Here is a 17,501-nt window from a genome sequence, read left to right as displayed (position 1 = left end):
GGTCACTCACTCCAGCTTTGGTCCAGACACCTCATTCACGAGTGACCATTTCTCACCACAACCAGGCACCCGTGGAACAGGGGAGGTAGGAGCCACTGGGAGCCAGGCTGCAAACAGGGTGTGCCACCCCACATGCGCACAGTGGGTTCAACACTAAGCCCCTGGAGCTGGCTCATGGCTCTGCATCTCGGCAGGTGACAACACGAGGAGGGTCACGCAGAGCAGGCGTATCAGCATACCTCGGCAGGGAGCGAACCTCAGTGAGCAGGGTTATCACCCTGAGTCTACAGTGTGCACAAGCACAGGACAAAATGACCACCCAGAGCAAGAAGACACTGCAGGTGACAATCAGTTGGGGAGCAGAAGGTGGCAGCTTAATTGGGGGTAGAAGCCTAAGGGTCTTAGTGGACCAAAACCTCAGTGAGTCTGTGCTGCAGCCACTGAAGAGCTGGAGGAACCTGGCTGCGCTGCAGAGGCCCCGGGAAGGTTCACAGCCCCTGCACCAGGAGGTCACTCTAGGATGGCCACACTCCACATGCAGTGTGCAAGCCAGGAAGGGTCACAGAGGCTGTGCCGCCTGGGTTGCAGGCTTGCTCAGTGTGCACTGTGTGAAACCACCTGTGCTACCATCGACACGTGGCTGCTTTAAAAGAAAAACAGCGACAGGGCCAGGGTCCAGGGGCAGCTCCTGGGCCTGGGGGCACGGTGAAGCTGAGAGCCTCAGAGCTGCAGCTTTGCAGGAACTGGGTGGATCTGCCCAAGTCCACGTGGATGAGGGGCAGATGTGTGGTGCCGCCCCTGAGCCCCAGAGCCCGGGTGAGGTCAAGGGAGGAAATGCCCTGCTGAGGCAGAGCCTCGAGAGGTCACAGCACTTCCACCTACAGGGCCTCCAAGATGCCGCAGGGAACCCCGCGGAAGGCCCTTGGGGCCAAGTGCCCATCTCATTTCCTGTGACCCTGGTTTCCTGACAGAAGACCCCCTCAGAAGCAAGAGTGGACACTCTGCCAAGCCCACAGAGAAGAGGCCCTGAGCAACCACAGTGGCTGTGCCTCCCCGGAGAGCCTGGTAGGAAAGGAAGAGGAGGCGGGACCCGCCCCACCCCAGGCCAGGGGCTAGGAGAGGTCCAGGTTGACCCTAACTCGCAAGCCATTGTCCACCTGGGCCAGACCCGAGCTCTGGGGCCTCGAGTCAAGGACAGGCAGCTGGGCAGCCTGGCTGGAGGCCCACCCACCTCCTCCCAGGTCCCACGGAGGCCTTACCCTTCCTTGAGCAGGATGGGCTGCTCCACACTCTTGGGGTCCCTTCTCCCAGAGGACGAAATCAGATCCAGAAACTAAAGCAGGGGGGAAATCAGGCCATGAGAAGGGGAGCCCTCTGCAGCCGACTCCCGACAGTGCCGGCTCCCTCCTGCAGCCCTCTCTCACACCCCGTCAAGGCTGGGGAAGAGAGCAGGAGCGTCCTGGGGCCTGTGGGAGTCTCCAGGCAGCGCCCTGCCCCCACCCTGCAGGCCTGTCCACGGGGCACTAGGCACGGGAAAGCTCTGCACCCTACAGGCGCCCAAGACACACGGCAGAGGCAGGCCCAGCTGGCCCCGCCGTTCTTCCTGGCCATGAGTGGTCCCACCTGGGGACCGGGTTTGGCATTGACTTCCCTCCCCATCCGAGGGCCTCTCAGGTCCCTCCCACCAACAGGCTGCTCTGAGCTCCAACCCCTTCTGCCCTCTGGTTTGAGAGGGTGGGGACGGCCAAGCTACAGGCTGCAGGACACTCTCCACAGTGTCCTCGACAGAGCTGGGACAGAGGCACCAGGGACTGTGGCCATGATGGGACAGGACTGTGCTGCAGGTCTGGACGTCAGCCAACAATCGGCTCAAGGGTGGCTGCAGGGAACCCAGGTGGCCCTGGACCTGCCCCACAGTGGACAGCCAGCAGGGCAGGCTCCGCCTGCATGCCTGCAGGCCACCATGTGGGAGGTCCCCGAGGGCGGGTTTCTGCACACAGGTGTACCTACGTTCTTCACCGCATCTGCGTACTTCTGCTCATTGAAGAACTCATAGAAGGTCGCCATGTACGACTCCTTGAAACTGGCCTGAAATGAAGCCGGGTGCAAGGTGACGCCTGGGGGTTGGGTGGGTGGCCCAGATCTGACTCAGGTGCCTGTGGTCAGCCCAGGTGGTGCCCGAGAGGACCAGTGTCTGCTCTGGCTGAAGTCCTGGCTCAGGCTCCGGGAGCTGTGAACAGCCCCCAGGTGCTCCAGTGCTAGGGCTGCCCTGCCCAGGGGCTGGGTCACAGCCTGGGGACCCAGGGAAACCTCTCTGGCCACCACTCGGGGGTTGGTGCAGATCAGTGCCCTTTCTGTGGGTCCCCTGGGGTAGGGATGCACACAGGAGGTGGGATCTGTGAGACCTGGGGTTCCCACACCCTGGGTGTGGATGAAGAGGCACGGCCTCTGGGCCTCCACAGAAGCCTCCTCGTCTGCAGGGACCCCACCTGAGGCCCGGAGGTCAGGGAGGGAGCTCCTGCAGACCCCTCACCTGGCCCTGGACAGTTCCTATACCCAGTCAGGACTTGGCAGCCAGCTCTGGCCCTAGAGCCTGCTTTTCAAGCTGTGGGTCAGGAGGCCTGCTGGCCTGGAAATAGGATGGGAGTCAAGGGGTAGAAGACCCTGAGGGACAGGGACCCTCTACACAGCACCTGCCTGAGGGAGTGATAATGACAGAGAGTGCAGGCTGTCACCAAGGCTGTGGCTGGACTCTGCTCCTCCTGCCAAGGAAGTCCCCCACCCACAGGTGCACCCACGTAGCATCCTGGGGCTCACGGTTGAGGTGACCTTCCCAGCTCTGCAACTAGGGACCAGGAGCAAAGTTGAGGTGGGACAATGGGTTAGGAGGCCTGGCTACCTTCCCAGGTGACTGAGAGAAGTCAGAGGAACTAGGCCCCTAGCACTGTGGGCACCCCCGAGGGCAGAGACACGGGAGGCCCTGGAAGGCTGGGGTGCCCCACTCCGTGTCCCTGGGGTTCCGCTCCTGAGTGTGAACCGCTTCGTCTACGCTGTCTAAAGAGAGAAACAAAGCAGAGCTCCTGGAAGCGTGGAAACAGACTCACAGACTTGGACTTGGACAAGCTGCCGAGAGTCTGGATGGTCTTGGAGATAAGTGTCAGGGTTCTTGACGTCTGTGGGTCCTGTCGGAGGCAGGAGAAGAGAAACCTGGCCTTGTTCCAGTTTTAGGACGCGCGGCGATCGATCCCAGAGTTACACAGAGGACAAAATGGGTGGCATTGTCCAGAAGCTGCCAGGGCCTCAGCAGGCACTGGGGTGACCTGGATCATTCCTGGTCTCGGGCTCCAGAAGGTCCCAGTCACCTGGGTCGGGGTCTCACCCCAGAGGGCCTGCATTTCAGCTGGGTGCTGGACCCTCCCTCCTCCAGCCCTCCCACCTGGATGCAGATGAGCCAGGGCCACTCTGCACAGGCAGAGGGATGCTGGCTTCGACCAAAGGGAAGCAGAAAGGGCCACCACGCAAAGTCTCTCCAGCCTCTCCCCCTGGGCACCCTCAACTGCCACTCAGCACCAGAGAGGGCCTGCCACATGTCTGACACAAAGAGAGGCATGAATGTGCGCAGAATTGGAAGCACACCAAGGTGTTCACAGGGCCCATGGTGACAGCCAAGGCCTCCGACAACACCCAACTGTGGATCCCTCCAGCAACACAGAGAAGTTGGGGCAGAAAGTCTGCTGAACGTCTCTGTGGACAGAGAAGAGGCAGCCCACCCACTTTCACACCTTCTCCCCTGCTGACGTGTGGGCAGGCTCAGGGGACTGGCCAGACTAGGGGAGGACAGTTAGCTCACGGGCTGACCTCTTACCGTGTGATGAGGTGTCAGCTGGAAGAGGTTGGGGGAGAGGATGGCAGGAGCAAAGAACCTCAGGAAAATGAAGCTGCTCACGGCTGTGTACCTCACATCCAGGTCATCTGGGGACAGAGGACGCCGCTTCAGTGGGGTGCCGCAGCACAGCCACCCCAAGATTCCTATCGTCCTGCCCTCCTAGGGCCTTGTGCCTGGCCCCAGTCTGGTCTGTCTGACGGTCACCATGGGCACCATCTGGAGTCACAACCCTGACCCACCAGCCTCGGGGGTCTCCCTGGTGGCTGGCTCTCACCTGGGGGGGAGGACAGTTCTGTTCATTGTTTTTACTTCCTATTTGTTCTTGGGAAATGCTCCTTGACCCTCCGAGAGTGGGGATGGCACCCTCTGGGGCTGGGAGGACACACTCCCCAGGATCAGATGCCCCAGGAAGAAAGACCTGGAAGCAGCTCGGATATGAGCTGTGACCTCAGTGGGACATCCTGCCATGACATGGGGGTCGGGAGGTGGTGACACGGCGGTGCAGGGAGGTGTGTGCAGGGCGGGGTTGGGGGACTGAGGGGTCCATGCAGGAGGGGACAAGGGGTACAGGGAGGTGTGTGCAGGGAGGGAGGTGGGGGACTGAGGGGTCCATGCAGGAGGGGACAAGGGGTACAGGGAGGTGTGTGCAGGGAGGGAGGGGGGGACTGAGGGGTCCATGCAGGAGGGGACAAGGGGTACAGGGAGGTGTGTGCAGGGAGGGAGGTGGGGGATTGAGGGGTCCATGCAGGAGGGGACAAGGGGTACAGGGAGGTGTGTGCAGGGAGGGAGGTGGGGGATGGAGGGGTCCGTGCAGGAGGGGACAAGGGGTACAGGAAGGTGTGTGCAGGGAGGGAGGTGGGGGATTGAGGGGTCCATGCAGGAGGGGACAAGGGGTACAGGGAGGTGTGTGCAGGGAGGGAGGTGGGGGATGGAGGGGTCCATGCAGGAGGGGACAAGGGGTACAGGGAGGTGTGTGCAGGGAGGGAGGTGGGGGATTGAGGGGTCCATGCTGGAGGGGACAAGGGGTACAGGGAGGTGTGTGCAGGGAGGGAGGTGGGGGACTGAGGGGTCCATGCTGGAGGGGACAAGGGATACAGGGAGATGTGTGCAGGGAGGGAGGTGGGGGACTGAGGAGTCCATGCAGGAGGGGACAAGGGGTGCAGGGAGGTGTGTGCAGGGAGGGAGGTGGGGGACTGAGGGGTCCATGCAGGAGGGGACAAGGGGTACAGGGAGGTGTGTGCAGGGAGGGAGGTGGGGGATGGAGGGGTCCATGCAGGAGGGGACAAGGGGTACAGGAAGGTGTGTGCAGGGAGGGAGGTGGGGGATGGAGGGGTCCATGCTGGAGGGGACAAGGGGTACAGGGAGGTGTGTGCAGGGAGGGAGGTGGGGGACTGAGGGGTCCATGCAGGAGGGGACAAGGGGTACAGGGAGGTGTGTGCAGGGAGGGAGGTGGGGGACTGAGGGGTCCATGCAGGAGGGGACAAGGGGTACAGGGAGGTGTGTGCAGGGGGGAGGTGGGGGACTGAGGGGTCCATGCAGGAGGGGACAAGGGGTACAGGGAGGTGTGTGCAGGGAGGGAGGGGGGGACTGAGGGGTCCATGCAGGAGGGGACAAGGGGTACAGGGAGGTGTGTGCAGGGAGGGAGGTGGGGGATGGAGGGGTCCATGCAGGAGGGGACAAGGGGTACAGGAAGGTGTGTGCAGGGAGGGAGGTGGGGGATTGAGGGGTCCATGCTGGAGGGGACAAGGGGTACAGGGAGGTGTGTGCAGGGAGGGAGGTGGGGGACTGAGGGGTCCATGCAGGAGGGGACAAGGGGTACAGGGAGGTGTGTGCAGGGAGGGAGGTGGGGGACTGAGGGGTCCATGCAGGAGGGGACAAGGGGTGCAGGGAGGTGTGTGCAGGGAGGGAGGTGGGGGACTGAGGGGTCCATGCAGGAGGGGACAAGGGGTACAGGGAGGTGTGTGCAGGGGGGAGGTGGGGGACTGAGGGGTCCATGCTGGAGGGGACAAGGGGTACAGGGAGGTGTGTGCAGGGAGGGAGGGGGGGACTGAGGGGTCCGTGCAGGAGGGGACAAGGGGTGCAGGGAGCTGTGAGGAGGGCTGGGAGGTGGGGATGTGAGGGGTCCATGCAGGAGGGACCAGTGGTGCAGGGAGGTGTGTGCAGGGAGGTGGGGACGTGAGGGTCTGTGCAGCAGGGACAAGGGGTGCAGGGAGGCGTGAGGAGGGCCGGGGTGGGGACGTGAGGGGTCCATGCAGCAGGGACAAGGGGTGCAGGGAGGCGTGAGGAGGGCCGGGGTGGGGACGTGAGGGGTCCATGCAGGAGGGGACAAGGGGTGCAGGGAGCTGTGAGGAGGGCAGGGAGATGGGGACTGAGGGGTCGGTGCAGGAGGGACCAGTGGTGCACGGAGGTGTGTGCAGGGAGGTGGGGACGTGAGGGTCTGTGCAGCAGGGACAAGGGGTGCAGGGAGGCGTGTGCAGGTTCGTGGTGAGGGCTCATGGGGCCTGGGGCGTAGGAGGGAATTATCCTCCTTCTCCAGGAGCCAGCGTGAGAAGACGCGTTTTATCTGATGATTGTTTTCTGTTCCTGGATTGGTCCCAGGTGAGCCTAACCTCTGAGCCGAGTCCCCAGAACTTTTTAGAACTTTTTATTTTGAGAGAGGTCTTACTAAGTTGCTTAGGGCCTCCCTAAGGTGCTGAGGTTCTGACCCTGTCATTCTCCCACCTTCGCCAAAGCCACTGGGATCACAGGTAGGTGCCAGCAGGCCTGGTGAGGAAGTGGTTTGAAAGGGGCCGGAATCTCGGGCAAACCCCCCTTGTCCAGTCCCCAAAGTGCTGCAGGTGCTTGGTGAGGGAAAGGGCCCACGAGGGGCATGAGTTAAAAGGCAGCACTGTGGGAAGGCAGGACGGCCAGGGGATGGAGGCCCCTCACACCCACTGGGGACACTGGCAGCTGGAGGGGCCCAGGGCAGCCGGCCGTTGGCCACCACCTGGGGCCTACAGGGCTCACCTTGGAAGCGCTTGGCGGCAGCCTCTCTCAGGGAGAAGAAGATGTCACACATGACGGTGGGGCAGCTGACCCCTGACTTGGTGATGACAGTGAAAACTCGGTCCACGTAGTGCCGCAGGCTCTCCTGCAGGGGACACAGTGTCAGGCATCGTTCCCCGAGGCCATGGGAGTGCCCGAGCCAGGCCGGGAGGGACGGGCTCAGAGTGGCCATACAGCAGACAAACTTCTGTTTAAAAAGTCTGCCCTTTAAAATACGCTGTGAACAGCTGCCGTAACTCGTGGTCAGTGGAGAGGTCACACCCGGCAGCCACACGGAATCCCTCTCCTCCCCTGTGGGTGAGGCACCCAGCACCAGGACGTGCCTCTAAAAGCGAGCAGCTGCACTCTTACTTAAAGGTTGACCCAGGTGGCACCTCACTGCCCTGAAGTCAGGGGAGGGGATTAACGTGCTGTGAAGGGCTGCCCTCCATTTCTGCTGTTCTGGAAAATGGGGCAGAGCCCTGGGAGCAGCTGGAGGTGTCCAGTTTGGGCACCTGTGTTTGTCACAAAGGGGGACAGGCAGGGCTGGCTGAGGGGGCCATGGCCCTCCAGGCAGCTGAGGGGAGAGGAGTTGGGGGTGACAACTTTCCACAGGCTGGTGCTTTCCCACAGGCTCATGGCCACGGTCAGGACCTAGGGCCGGGGAAGAGCTTCTATGCCCAGCTGGCGTCCCTTCCCTGCCCGGAACAGTGTCCCCGAGGCCCCAGGCAGAAGCCCCCGCCAGGAGGCGTTGGAAGAGTCCTGGGAACAGAGCGGCCCTCACCATGTTGCTCTCGAGGTTCTCGCCGTCCCTCAGCTTCACGGGGTCTATTTCACAGCACCTGTGGCTCTGGCATATCTGCAAGGACATTAAGAAGAGGGCACTGCCCGAGGCCAGGCCGAGCACTTGGGCCTGGAGAGAGGCCTCACCAGCCCTGGGAGCCAGCCGACTGCGGACCCTGCACCGGGCTGCGGGCCCGGCCTGGACTGCAGGGCCACCAGGAGCACACCCAGCCCCTGGCCAGGAGGCAGGGGCAGCCCTCAGTGGAGGCCAAGCCAGGAGTCTTCCAGACAGATTCCCATCTGTTCAGAGATGTTTGAGAAGGTTGTTACTCAAAGCACGGCCACGATTCTGCCCACGGACCCAGCCAGAGCACTGCTGAGGTCCCTAGATTTGAAAACTATTCTGAGGTCAGAATGTCTCAGCAGGACGTGCAGCAGGGGCCAGAGCAGGGACACAGAGGGACACAGAGGTGCTGGGGCAGCCGCTAGGGGTCAGGCAAGGGAATGGCCAGTGCCTGACAGGGGCTGCCACAGCTGCAGTGCTCAGGGGATGCAGGGACCCACAGCATGTGGGAAAGGTGGGTCCCAGGAAAAGTCGGGTTTTCTTACCAGTCCTGCTCTCTTTAACAGAATAAGGGGTTCTTAAAGTATTTTTTTCTTTGAGAAAGCCATGAAGACTTTGGAACATGCCGAGTACCCTCTTCCCGAAGCCAAGGACCTGCACCACCTGGGCTGCTGGGGCTGGCTCTGGTGGCACCTGGCCTCACCTCCTCTATGGTGGGCTTCAGGGTGACGTGCAGGTAGTGCATGCCCGCCAGCTTCATGGTCTCGTCTATGCACTTGGACGCCAGCGAGTTCCCCCGGAAGATGGTGTTGGGATCCCTGGAAAACGGGGGTGGGGTGGGGGTGGTGATTGTCATTTCCTGGAGGCAGAAGGAGCGGGACCCATCCCTCGGCATGAGTCATCGAGAGTGGACAGGAGTGCTCCAGGGTCTGCGTGAAGTCACAGGGTCTCCCATGCTGGCCTCTGCTGCCCTTGGTCAGCTTGGAGCTGGCCTCCGCCCTGTGAAGTGTTCTCAGAGAATCCAGGCGTCTCTGCATCAAAGCCTCAGGTGCTTCATGAGGCCAGGGGAGACAGAACTCAGTGGCCTGGACACTGTCACCTGCAGTGTCACTCCCTAGTTCTCCATCGACACGGTCCTGGGGAAGCAGCACCATCCTCCGGCCCTAGACTCCAGAGGGAGCTCTCCCAGGGACTGCAGCTCCCAGAGCAGGAAGACGGTCCCCAGGAGAGCATCCTGTCCCTCCTTCTGGACGCCCTCCTCAGTCCTCCCAGAGAAGTCAACACAGTGTGTGGCCCTGAACTCGCCTGGCTCCTGGGGAACCCCCACCTCACTGCCCTCAAACCCTGTGCTTGAGCCGGTTCTGGATGTGGGGTGGACAGAGGGCACTGGAGGGCACTGGGGCAGGGGCTGAGGCTGTAGGGTGGAGCCCTGGGACCGAGTCAGGGTGCAGCGACGGGATGGGGCGGGGCGGGGGGGCACCTGGCACTTACTGGGTCCTCTTCACCTCTGCGCTGGCGATGGCACTGATGAAGGGCACCACCCTGCCGTAGTGCAGCAGGAGCCGCACCAGCGGGATGGCTGCCTCCTGCTTTTCTCTGCACACCTCGCCCAGGATGTGGGCCGCCGACGCAGACACAGGCTGTGCAGAGACCTGGTGAGTGGCGAGCTCCCCAGCACAGCCCCCCCCATGGGGCACCCCACTCCCAGGAGCAGTGCCCGAGGGCCCCAGACCCACCACTCAGGGGAGGGTGGGTCAGGCATGAACAGCTCTTGGCCCACATCAAGACCCCCAGTGTGCACAGGCCGAGCTGTAGGAGCGGGGTGGGGGCCCGGCCAGCCAGCAGACTGGGGTCTGGGCCGACCAGACTCGGGTCACAGTCCTAGGCAGAAAGTCTGCCCAGCCAGGCTCTGTGGCCACAGCGGCAGAGGGGCTGGGTGAGAGGCCTGGGCTGGGCCTGGCGGGGTGGGAGGCAGGCTGGGGTGCTGGGGGAGACCCCACACCAGAGTTCTGCCCTGAGGCTGGAGAGCGGGCTGCCACACACCTCCACGTCCGCAGACTTCAGCAGTAAGTCCCGCAGGGGCCTGTAGTAGTCAGAAGAAAAGACGTGGTCCTCCGTGTAGACCACGTTCAGCCTCAGTGACCCCAGGTCGTCTGGCTTCAGGCTCTTGCTGCCATTGTCTCGAGGCTGGAGGAAGTACCTGGGAGGGAGGCAGGTGCAGGTGAGGTGGGGTCTCCTACGGAGCTCCCGGCCCTTCTGCAGGACACCTGAGGGCGTGGTCTCTTGGGGCACCCACAGGGCCACAGACAGAAGGTAGAGTCCCTAGGAGCAGGAGGGGAGAGAGGAGGGCGAGAAGGGGAGGGCGAGAAGGGGAGGCAGAGCACGTTCTGGAAGGAAGAGTGGGTGAGGGCGGGGAGCTTTGTGGTCGGGCATCGCCCTGAAGATCAACACTGCCACACGAGGCACGCTGGAGCCCTTCCACGAGGTGGTGTGGCTTCTGTGTCAGAGGGAGGCTTGGCCTGGGCGGTGGCCACGTTGCTCTGGTGGTTTCTGAGTGGAACCCTTCCCTCCATTCTATCCAGTCTGGTCACCTCTCTCCACCTAGACTTCCCTGGTCAGGCTGCTGGAGATCCGTCGGCTGCAGGTCCTATATGAAGTCCCTTGACCTTGGGTGGGTTTCGGTGGCTACCTTGGATGGGGCTGGGACCTGCTCTGCAGAAGCAGGGGCCTAGCTCTAGCTGGCCATGTTGTGCTGGCACTGCTCCTGAGGGAGCAGCAGGCGGCCCCCTGGGCAGAGGGCTGCCTCAAGCACCGCTAGCCTGGTTTGCGCTGACGGTGCAGCCACCTACCATGCCTCGTGGGGGCTGGACTGACGCAGCACTTTGAGTGGGATCCTCAGTTCCCCCAGAAACTCGTCTCCAAACTTGAGGTTGCTGGCGTTCCAGAGGTCGACGCTGAGAGAGAGGAGTGGCACTCAGCCCTCACCCGAGCCGGGCAGCCCTGGGCAGAGCCTGGTGGCTACCTCCCAGGGGGGCTGCGTCAAGGCCTCCAGTCCTGAAGTCATTCAGCAAAGACCGACACTGACCACAGCAAACCAGGGGTGGCTGAGGGCAGAGGCCTGCGGCTCCAGGGCAGCTGGAATCAAAGGCAGGCACTTCCCGAGCTGGGGCCTGGGGGCAGCAGACCCCAGGACTCAGCTTCTCCTGGCTGGCAGCAGAGGGCACCTTCGGGCATTGCTGCGTGCAGTGGAGCGGAGCCACTGCTCAGTGTCTGTGCCCAACCCAGGAAGGAGCAGCCCACAGCCCATGCTTTCACAGGCCCCCGCAGGGCCTCAGATCCACCCCAGGCCTGGCCTGGGGTTAACCTGTGGGACCTGCCTGGCAGGTGTGGAAGTGGCGCCACAGGACCCTGAACTCAGATTCCACCTCTGCAAGCTGCTTACACCTGCTAGGGGAGTCACAGAGAGGCTGGCCCCCCGCCCCAGGGAGGGGCTGTGGCCAGGTCTGCATGGAGCTGGCACTCAGACAAGCCCACACTGTGTTCCGAGGAGTCCAGCCTAGCACAGCAGAGGGCTCTCGGCCAGTCTCACAGGTGCCTGCTGGAGAGACTCTAGGAGACCCAGTGTGGTTCCCTTGCCCTTACCACTGCCAGTGAGTAGGTTCACCAAGAGGGTCAAGGTATTCCGCCAGACACAGGTGAGCTTGTGGGGAGTGGAAGGCCCTGCTGGAGTCCTTGTACCCCACTGTGCTGGGCCCAGTGGGAGTCCTGACCAAACAACTTAGATGGCAGCAGGAGCATCCCAGGCAGCCACAGCCCCCTACCTCCCCTCCCCCTCCCCCTGCAGCTGCCTCTTCACAGTGGGTGGGAGGCTCCAGACGGGAGCAGAGCAGTCCCCATACCACTGTCCTGAAGCCTCCAGGAGTATCCGTGCCCTGGAGGAAGGCTGCCCAGGAGAGCACTCACAGAAGGCCAGCTGCCATGATGTGTGCACGGGCAGAGCAGGGAGACCCACACAGGCCCCACAGGGGTGTCCAGCCCACGGACGCAGAGCCCCGAGGAGGTGTGAGGGACCGGCTCAGAGAGGAGCTGCATAGCACAGATCTGCACCCAGCAGGATTCCCAAGGCCAGTGCTACTGGGGGGACGGCCCTGGTGCTTTCTAAAACTGACCTGGTCTCTGACAAGCACAGGTTGTGCCCTAAGGGCTTGAGAACAAGATCCCAAACAGAAGTGGCCACTTCGTTCCCACACATGGCCTTGGGTGGTCTTGGTGAACGAATCCGACCTTCACCCAGACACTGCCTAGGAGCCAGGAAGCGCAGCCGGCTGGCTGCAGAGCAGGTGTTGCTCACCCTCCCCCAAATGTCTACAAGGTTGGATGCAGGGTCTTTGGTCAGCACTCCTATAACCCTGGTGCTAAATTACCACCAAGTGGCATTCATTTCTATCCTTGCCCCTTCTTTGAGACACTAAATAAACAACCAAGGAGCCGAGTTCAGACTGAACTGCCCAGTGGGAAGCGCGACCTGACTTTCCACTCACCGAATTTCAAGTTTGTCCACGTCTTCCTCCTCAAAATCAAAGTGAGATTTTTTGCTGTAGCTGCAGGGTCTGGTGACCTGGTGTCAGGTGGAGAAGCAGGACTTGAGACCCACAGCCCAGCCACCAGGAGTCTGTGGCACTGTACCCTGCAGCCCAGAAAGGACAGCCCCCTGTTCTGGGACCAGCCAGACCAGGAAGGGCTGGGGCCTGATTCAGGCTTCAAGTGCCATCTCCTGACCTGGGAATTGTCCCCACAGCCCTGAGGCCACTGAGCGCCACAGCAGAGGCTGCACTCTGCCAGGAGGGGCAAAAAGTGTGCAGTGGGCAGCTTTAGGCCCTCTCTGGTCAGCTCCCCTGCTCCTGCAGTTTCCTGTCCAGCCCTGGCTGGTTACGAGGACACCTACTCCAGGAGCTGCACTCAACCCTGTGACCAGGGGCAGCCTGCTCTATGGTCGGTCCTGTAACCTCATGAGCAGCTCCACAAGTCTGCACCCAGTGAGCGTCAGAAAACTGAAAGGTCAAGCATTTGGCCTCCCAATGTGGTAGGGGTTGGCAGTTCTCAAAACACAGGAGGGAGCAGAGGAACTGGAGGCCAGGTGCCGTGGTGGAGGCCCAGTGGAGGCCCAGCACACACCAGCAGCCCCACAGAGCTGGCAGTACCTGCTGCAGCCCATCATGGTCCTTCACAGGGGCACTGCCCCTCCAGGCTGGCTGTGCCTCCACTTCGTATCAGCAGGCTGATGCAAATCTAGAAGCTTTGGGAGCTGAATGGCAATCCAGAACTTGACCAGGTCATGTTGTTTAAATCCCCGAGCCTCCAAGTTTAATTGGCACCTGTAAAGCTAGCAGTGCCCTGAGAGTGCTCCATGTCTCCTCCTGTCTGCATGCTGCCACCTGCTCCAGAGGTCACGTGACCTCCCGCCGGGGTCTCTGGAATGCCACTTCCCCAGGAAGCCCCTGCCCTGTCAGAGGCTCCCCTGCTAAGCAGGCTTCTGGTGCTGCTGTCAGTGTATCTGCTCGCTCTGCCCACACTGGCCTGACCTCCGCCTGCTGCCCACGGAGTGCCACTGCCACTGCACCGGAGCTTGCTGCTCTCAGGTGAAGGCGGCTCTGTGCAGTTCAAACTGGCTTTAGATGTGTCCTCGGGTTGATATGGAAAAACATGGACTGGGGGCTGTGGCCACTGCACCCCGTTCTGCCCTGGGGGAGCTGCACAGCCCTGGTCATGGGCCCCTTTCCTGGAGGCTTCTGCACTGGCCCAACCAGGAGGCAGGGGGCAATGAGGAGGCCCTGGTACCTGAGGCTCCAAGCCAGATAGAGTCACTGAGGTGAGGGCAGAAGGGCTGGTCCAGCAGCATGCTGCCCTCGGGCCTGGGGCTCAGGGGAGCAGGGACCCTGCCTGAACAGCAACCCACCAGGTTGGCTCTCAGGGAGGTGCAGGTGGCTAGGTCACCACAGGAGTTAACCCAGTGGGTGGAGACCATGTTTTTAGCAGATGGAACCTGCTTTCTGCACATTGGAGACAGGCAGACCCAGCTGGGAAGGTGATTTGTACTGGGAAAGCTTTCCCACGTCTTCTGACCACGGTGCACCTGCCTCGGGACCCTGAGGCTGCAGTCAACCTGCCTTCCTGCCCACCCTCCCCTGTGAATGCCCCTCTCTGCCAGAGCCTGGTGTGTGTGTGAAACACGCTGGGAAGGACACCGCCACATGCCGCTCACGCCCAGGGCGGTGGCCACCCGTGCCCGCCTGCGCAACCTCAGCCTCACCCTCCTCTAATTCTGCCACATGCTCTAAGAAGCTGCCAGCAGACCTCTGGGTCTGAATCATTTCCCCTTTTGCTTCAAACCCTCATGTTTCCGGTGAAACAAGCCTCACCCTGAGGAGGGAAACTGCGGTGGAACAGCCAGAAAAATAAAAAGCCCCAAAACCAAACGGCCGTCAAAGCCCCCGTCCCGAGGACTGGGCAGGGGTGGCTGTCACTGCCCCGGCTCTGGGCCAGGCCGGAGAGAACAAGCAGCTTTCTTCCCAGGGAGGGAGGGGAGGCCTGGGCCGGGGGGGCAGCCCTCCAGGTGATGGGAGCATCCCACCGGAATGCTGGGTGGGCTTCTGGCTCACCCTGCCCCAGTACCAACCTCAAAGTAAAACACTTCGTCAAACTGGGGGTTGTTGGTCTTCTTTCTCACTTTCGTCTTCTTGGCTTCTGATCTGCAGTCAAGAGAGGAAGGTTAGGACCAGAAACGACATTGTTGGCTGCAGATCTGCCTTGAAACGGAGCTATCCTGCAGTAGCTTCTGCCTTGGTTTATCTCATAAACATCCCTGTTTGTCCCACCTCCAGGTGGCATGCAAATCAGGAGCTTTCGCTGAGCCAGAAACACCAGTGAAGGTCATCCTTCACAGACTCATGTTAGAGCAACAAACAGAACAAAAAGGAGTCAAATTGACAGATCCCACCCAAACTGCAACCGCCTCGCTCTCTAGAGGAGGTGCTGGCTTTCTGGTTCCAGAGCTGGACCTGCAGCCCCTCCGCAGCCCCCCAGGACCAGAAGGAAACAGGGGCAGGACAGGAAAGCCACTTGCCTGAAGGGTCCGGCCAGTGTCACGGTGGCATAGGGGTCGCACTGCCCGTTCACTATGGGCAGGCCTTGGCACTCGAGGATGCTGAGAGAGACAGGACAGTGGTCAGGGGAGGGGACCTGCAGCTGCAGGCAGACCTGGTCAGCCTCCTTCCAGGTCTGGAGGGCTCAGAGGCTGTCTCCTCACCGTCCAGTGGTGGAGGTTAATAGCCAGGACGGGTCTGCACGTCACGTCTCTGGAAACTGCTTGGCTGAGGCCACAGGCTCGCAGCAGGGCCCAGCCCTGCTCCCCACTGCCCATCAGCCTGCAGTCCATGCCACAGCCACACAGAGCCTCCGTGGAAGAGCAGAGCACCAGCTCTTCACCTGGGCCCTCAGGCCGATGGGGACCAAGAGCATCTGACCTGGCGTCTTCACCTTCATTCTGCACCTGTCTCCTTTATCACCTTAAACGGGGGTCAGATTCCTGCCCAGGTATTTAGGGAGTGTCCATCCAATGCCAGTTACCCCCTCGTCAAGGCCAAAGACAGAACATTTGAGATGAGCAGGGTGGCCCACTGTTAGAGCATCCTGTTCGGACTCCTGGGTAGTGGCCATCGCCCGACTCCTTCCAGGAGGACTGAACCTTTTGGGCAGTCACCCACGGGAACGGAACGCCCTTCCCGGCCCAGGCCTCCTGGGCCAGCATCTTGCAGAGCAGGTGGGGCCTGCCCCCGCGCAGCCAGGGCTCCTCCCGAGCAGCACCGAGTCCTGGCAAGTGTCCGCCAGCCCGAGCCCACCAAGGCTCCTGCTGTGAGGACTCAACCCAGAGTCCTGTGGCCCTGGGCGTGCCGGCCGTTCCCAGCCTGGCGGTGTCACACCGTCCCTTTCCTCTGGTCACCACACTTGTCCATTTGTTTTCCTGCGAGGGGCCAGACTGGACTCGTTGGGCCCCCAGAGTAGGCTTCTGGCCTAGGACTTGGGTGGCGGCCACACCACAGGCCTCTCTGCAGCACCTGGGATGGGTCCTGGATCACCACATTTGCTGCCGGAGCAGTGCCCTCTGGCTTACAGCCCCTCTGTCTCCTGGCCTCCTCTGCTGGCCCCCCAGCTCTGCGGCTCCTTTCCAGGCTGGCCTCACATTTTTCACCTCGTGGGGTTTTTGAGCAGATGCTGGACCTTGTGATTCTTAGTGTGCAGAATTTTCCAACCCCACCCTGTGAGGAGCAGGGCTGCAGCTCAGCTCTGGGCAGGAGCCATGTCCACTCTCTGGGCTGTCATGGAATTTGCTTCTAGGGAGGCTCTACCCTAAAGTCCCTGCCATCCTCTGGGGCCCTGGGCTGGGAGGTTGGAGAGCGCCAACCCAACTCTGCTGGCCTCTCACACCCACCTGGGCCCCAGGACCCCTCCCCGACTTGCCTGCCCTGCAGGGACTAGCGCTGGGCCCCAGCCCTCCTGTTCATGCTGGAGGTGGGTCTGTCCACTGTCCACGCACACGACGTGCGGGCCGTGTGGGTGACGGGGACCCAGTCCGGTGGCCCATCAGGTCAGGAGCCGGCATCCTACCCTGGTCCTGAGTTGACTGGCTTTCTGACCTTGGTGTCCCTGTACCTCCCCTCCATCAGGAGAGAAGACACTGCTCCACCAGCTGCCGCCAGAGTGCCTGCTGCCCTCCAGGGCTTCCTGTTTGACCTGCATATCCCCTTTCCTCTTCCTGGCACCGTGGGCCTGGAGGGCTGCCCCAGGGCTTCCTGGCCCTCCGCACCTGTGGGCTGACTGCGTCCCTCTTATCCTGCCCTGCTCTCCTGCTCTGCTGCTTTCTGGACAGTCTGCTTCCCTGGTTTGCTCAGATGGTCCTTGGTTACCTTCCTCTGACCATCAACTCATCCACTAAGTAAATACTTGCTGGTCCACTGATTCACCCACCAAAGACCCCTACCACCTCTTGGGCACTGTTCCAGGAAGAGGAGCAGGTCGCCAGCTGGGCAGAGGTGTCCAAGAGACTCACTGCTGTTTGGCTGGCAGGGCAGCCAAGGGGGAGATGGGAAGTAAGAATCTAAGGGCTGTCTACCTGTCTCCTGCCTGCCTAACTACCTCCTCCGCACCCACCTGCTGATCTCCCTGTTTGTCTGTCTACCTCTCCACCTACTACCTACCTGTCTACCTGTCTACCTACCTCTCTATCTAGAACTCTGTGTGGTAGGCACGGGCTCTGTTCAACAGCAGAGCTGAGTTGACGAGGCAGATCCCGTAGGCAGCAGGGGCCCCTAGGGGTGAGCATGGGGCAGCCGGTGGGAGAGCAGCTCACCCAGCATCAGAGGAGTCTCAGGCCCTCCCCATCAGTGGGTCTGCATCCTCTGCAAACATGACTTCTGTGGGGTCGGGCTTGGAGTGAGGCCCAGAGGTTGAGGGAGGGCATGGAAAGTGCACAGCAGCCCCTCTCACTTCTTCAGAGACCAGCATGAGGAACGCCTGCTCTGGGGCTCAAGGCAAAGATGGCCCCAGCAGTGTGCAGACATTTCAGAGCGAAAGCAGAAACAGGCTCCTACCAGGCACACGCCGAAAGCACCCACATTAGCACCCTCAGCCCTGGCCCAACTGCGCAACACAGGCTCTGTGCTGGGCTGCCTAAGACAGCAGAAAAGC

General features: G+C 61.7%; 1 protein-coding gene across 3 annotated transcripts in view; it reads right to left on the bottom strand.

Annotated features, from left to right (window-relative positions):
- The window catches only part of Rasa3 (RAS p21 protein activator 3), a 79,926-nt gene that overhangs the window by 11,912 nt on the left and 50,513 nt on the right, over positions 1-17,501 (bottom strand). For 2 of the 3 annotated variants that reach the window (XM_026381530.2, XM_026381531.2), the window contains 13 exons: positions 14,881-14,961; positions 14,434-14,506; positions 12,299-12,375; positions 10,607-10,711; positions 9,801-9,957; positions 9,249-9,397; positions 8,461-8,575; positions 7,695-7,769; positions 6,893-7,016; positions 3,866-3,972; positions 3,105-3,182; positions 2,011-2,088; positions 1,260-1,333 (listed from right to left, as the gene is read on the bottom strand). In XM_026381530.2, coding sequence (XP_026237315.1) covers positions 1,260-1,333; positions 2,011-2,088; positions 3,105-3,182; positions 3,866-3,972; positions 6,893-7,016; positions 7,695-7,769; positions 8,461-8,575; positions 9,249-9,397; positions 9,801-9,957; positions 10,607-10,711; positions 12,299-12,375; positions 14,434-14,506; positions 14,881-14,961 — 1,293 coding nt within the window. Of the gene's footprint in view, positions 1-1,259; positions 1,334-2,006; positions 2,089-3,104; positions 3,183-3,865; positions 3,973-6,892; positions 7,017-7,694; positions 7,770-8,460; positions 8,576-9,248; positions 9,398-9,800; positions 9,958-10,606; positions 10,712-12,298; positions 12,376-14,433; positions 14,507-14,880; positions 14,962-17,501 lie in introns of all 3 variants that reach the window. The other variant, XR_003300102.2, reaches the window with a different exon arrangement.

The sequence above is a fragment of the Urocitellus parryii genome, chromosome 2, assembly GCF_045843805.1.
Source record: "Urocitellus parryii isolate mUroPar1 chromosome 2, mUroPar1.hap1, whole genome shotgun sequence".
In the NCBI taxonomy this organism is placed as follows: Eukaryota; Metazoa; Chordata; class Mammalia; order Rodentia; family Sciuridae; genus Urocitellus; species Urocitellus parryii.
This window is presented reverse-complemented; position numbering and strand designations above follow the sequence as displayed.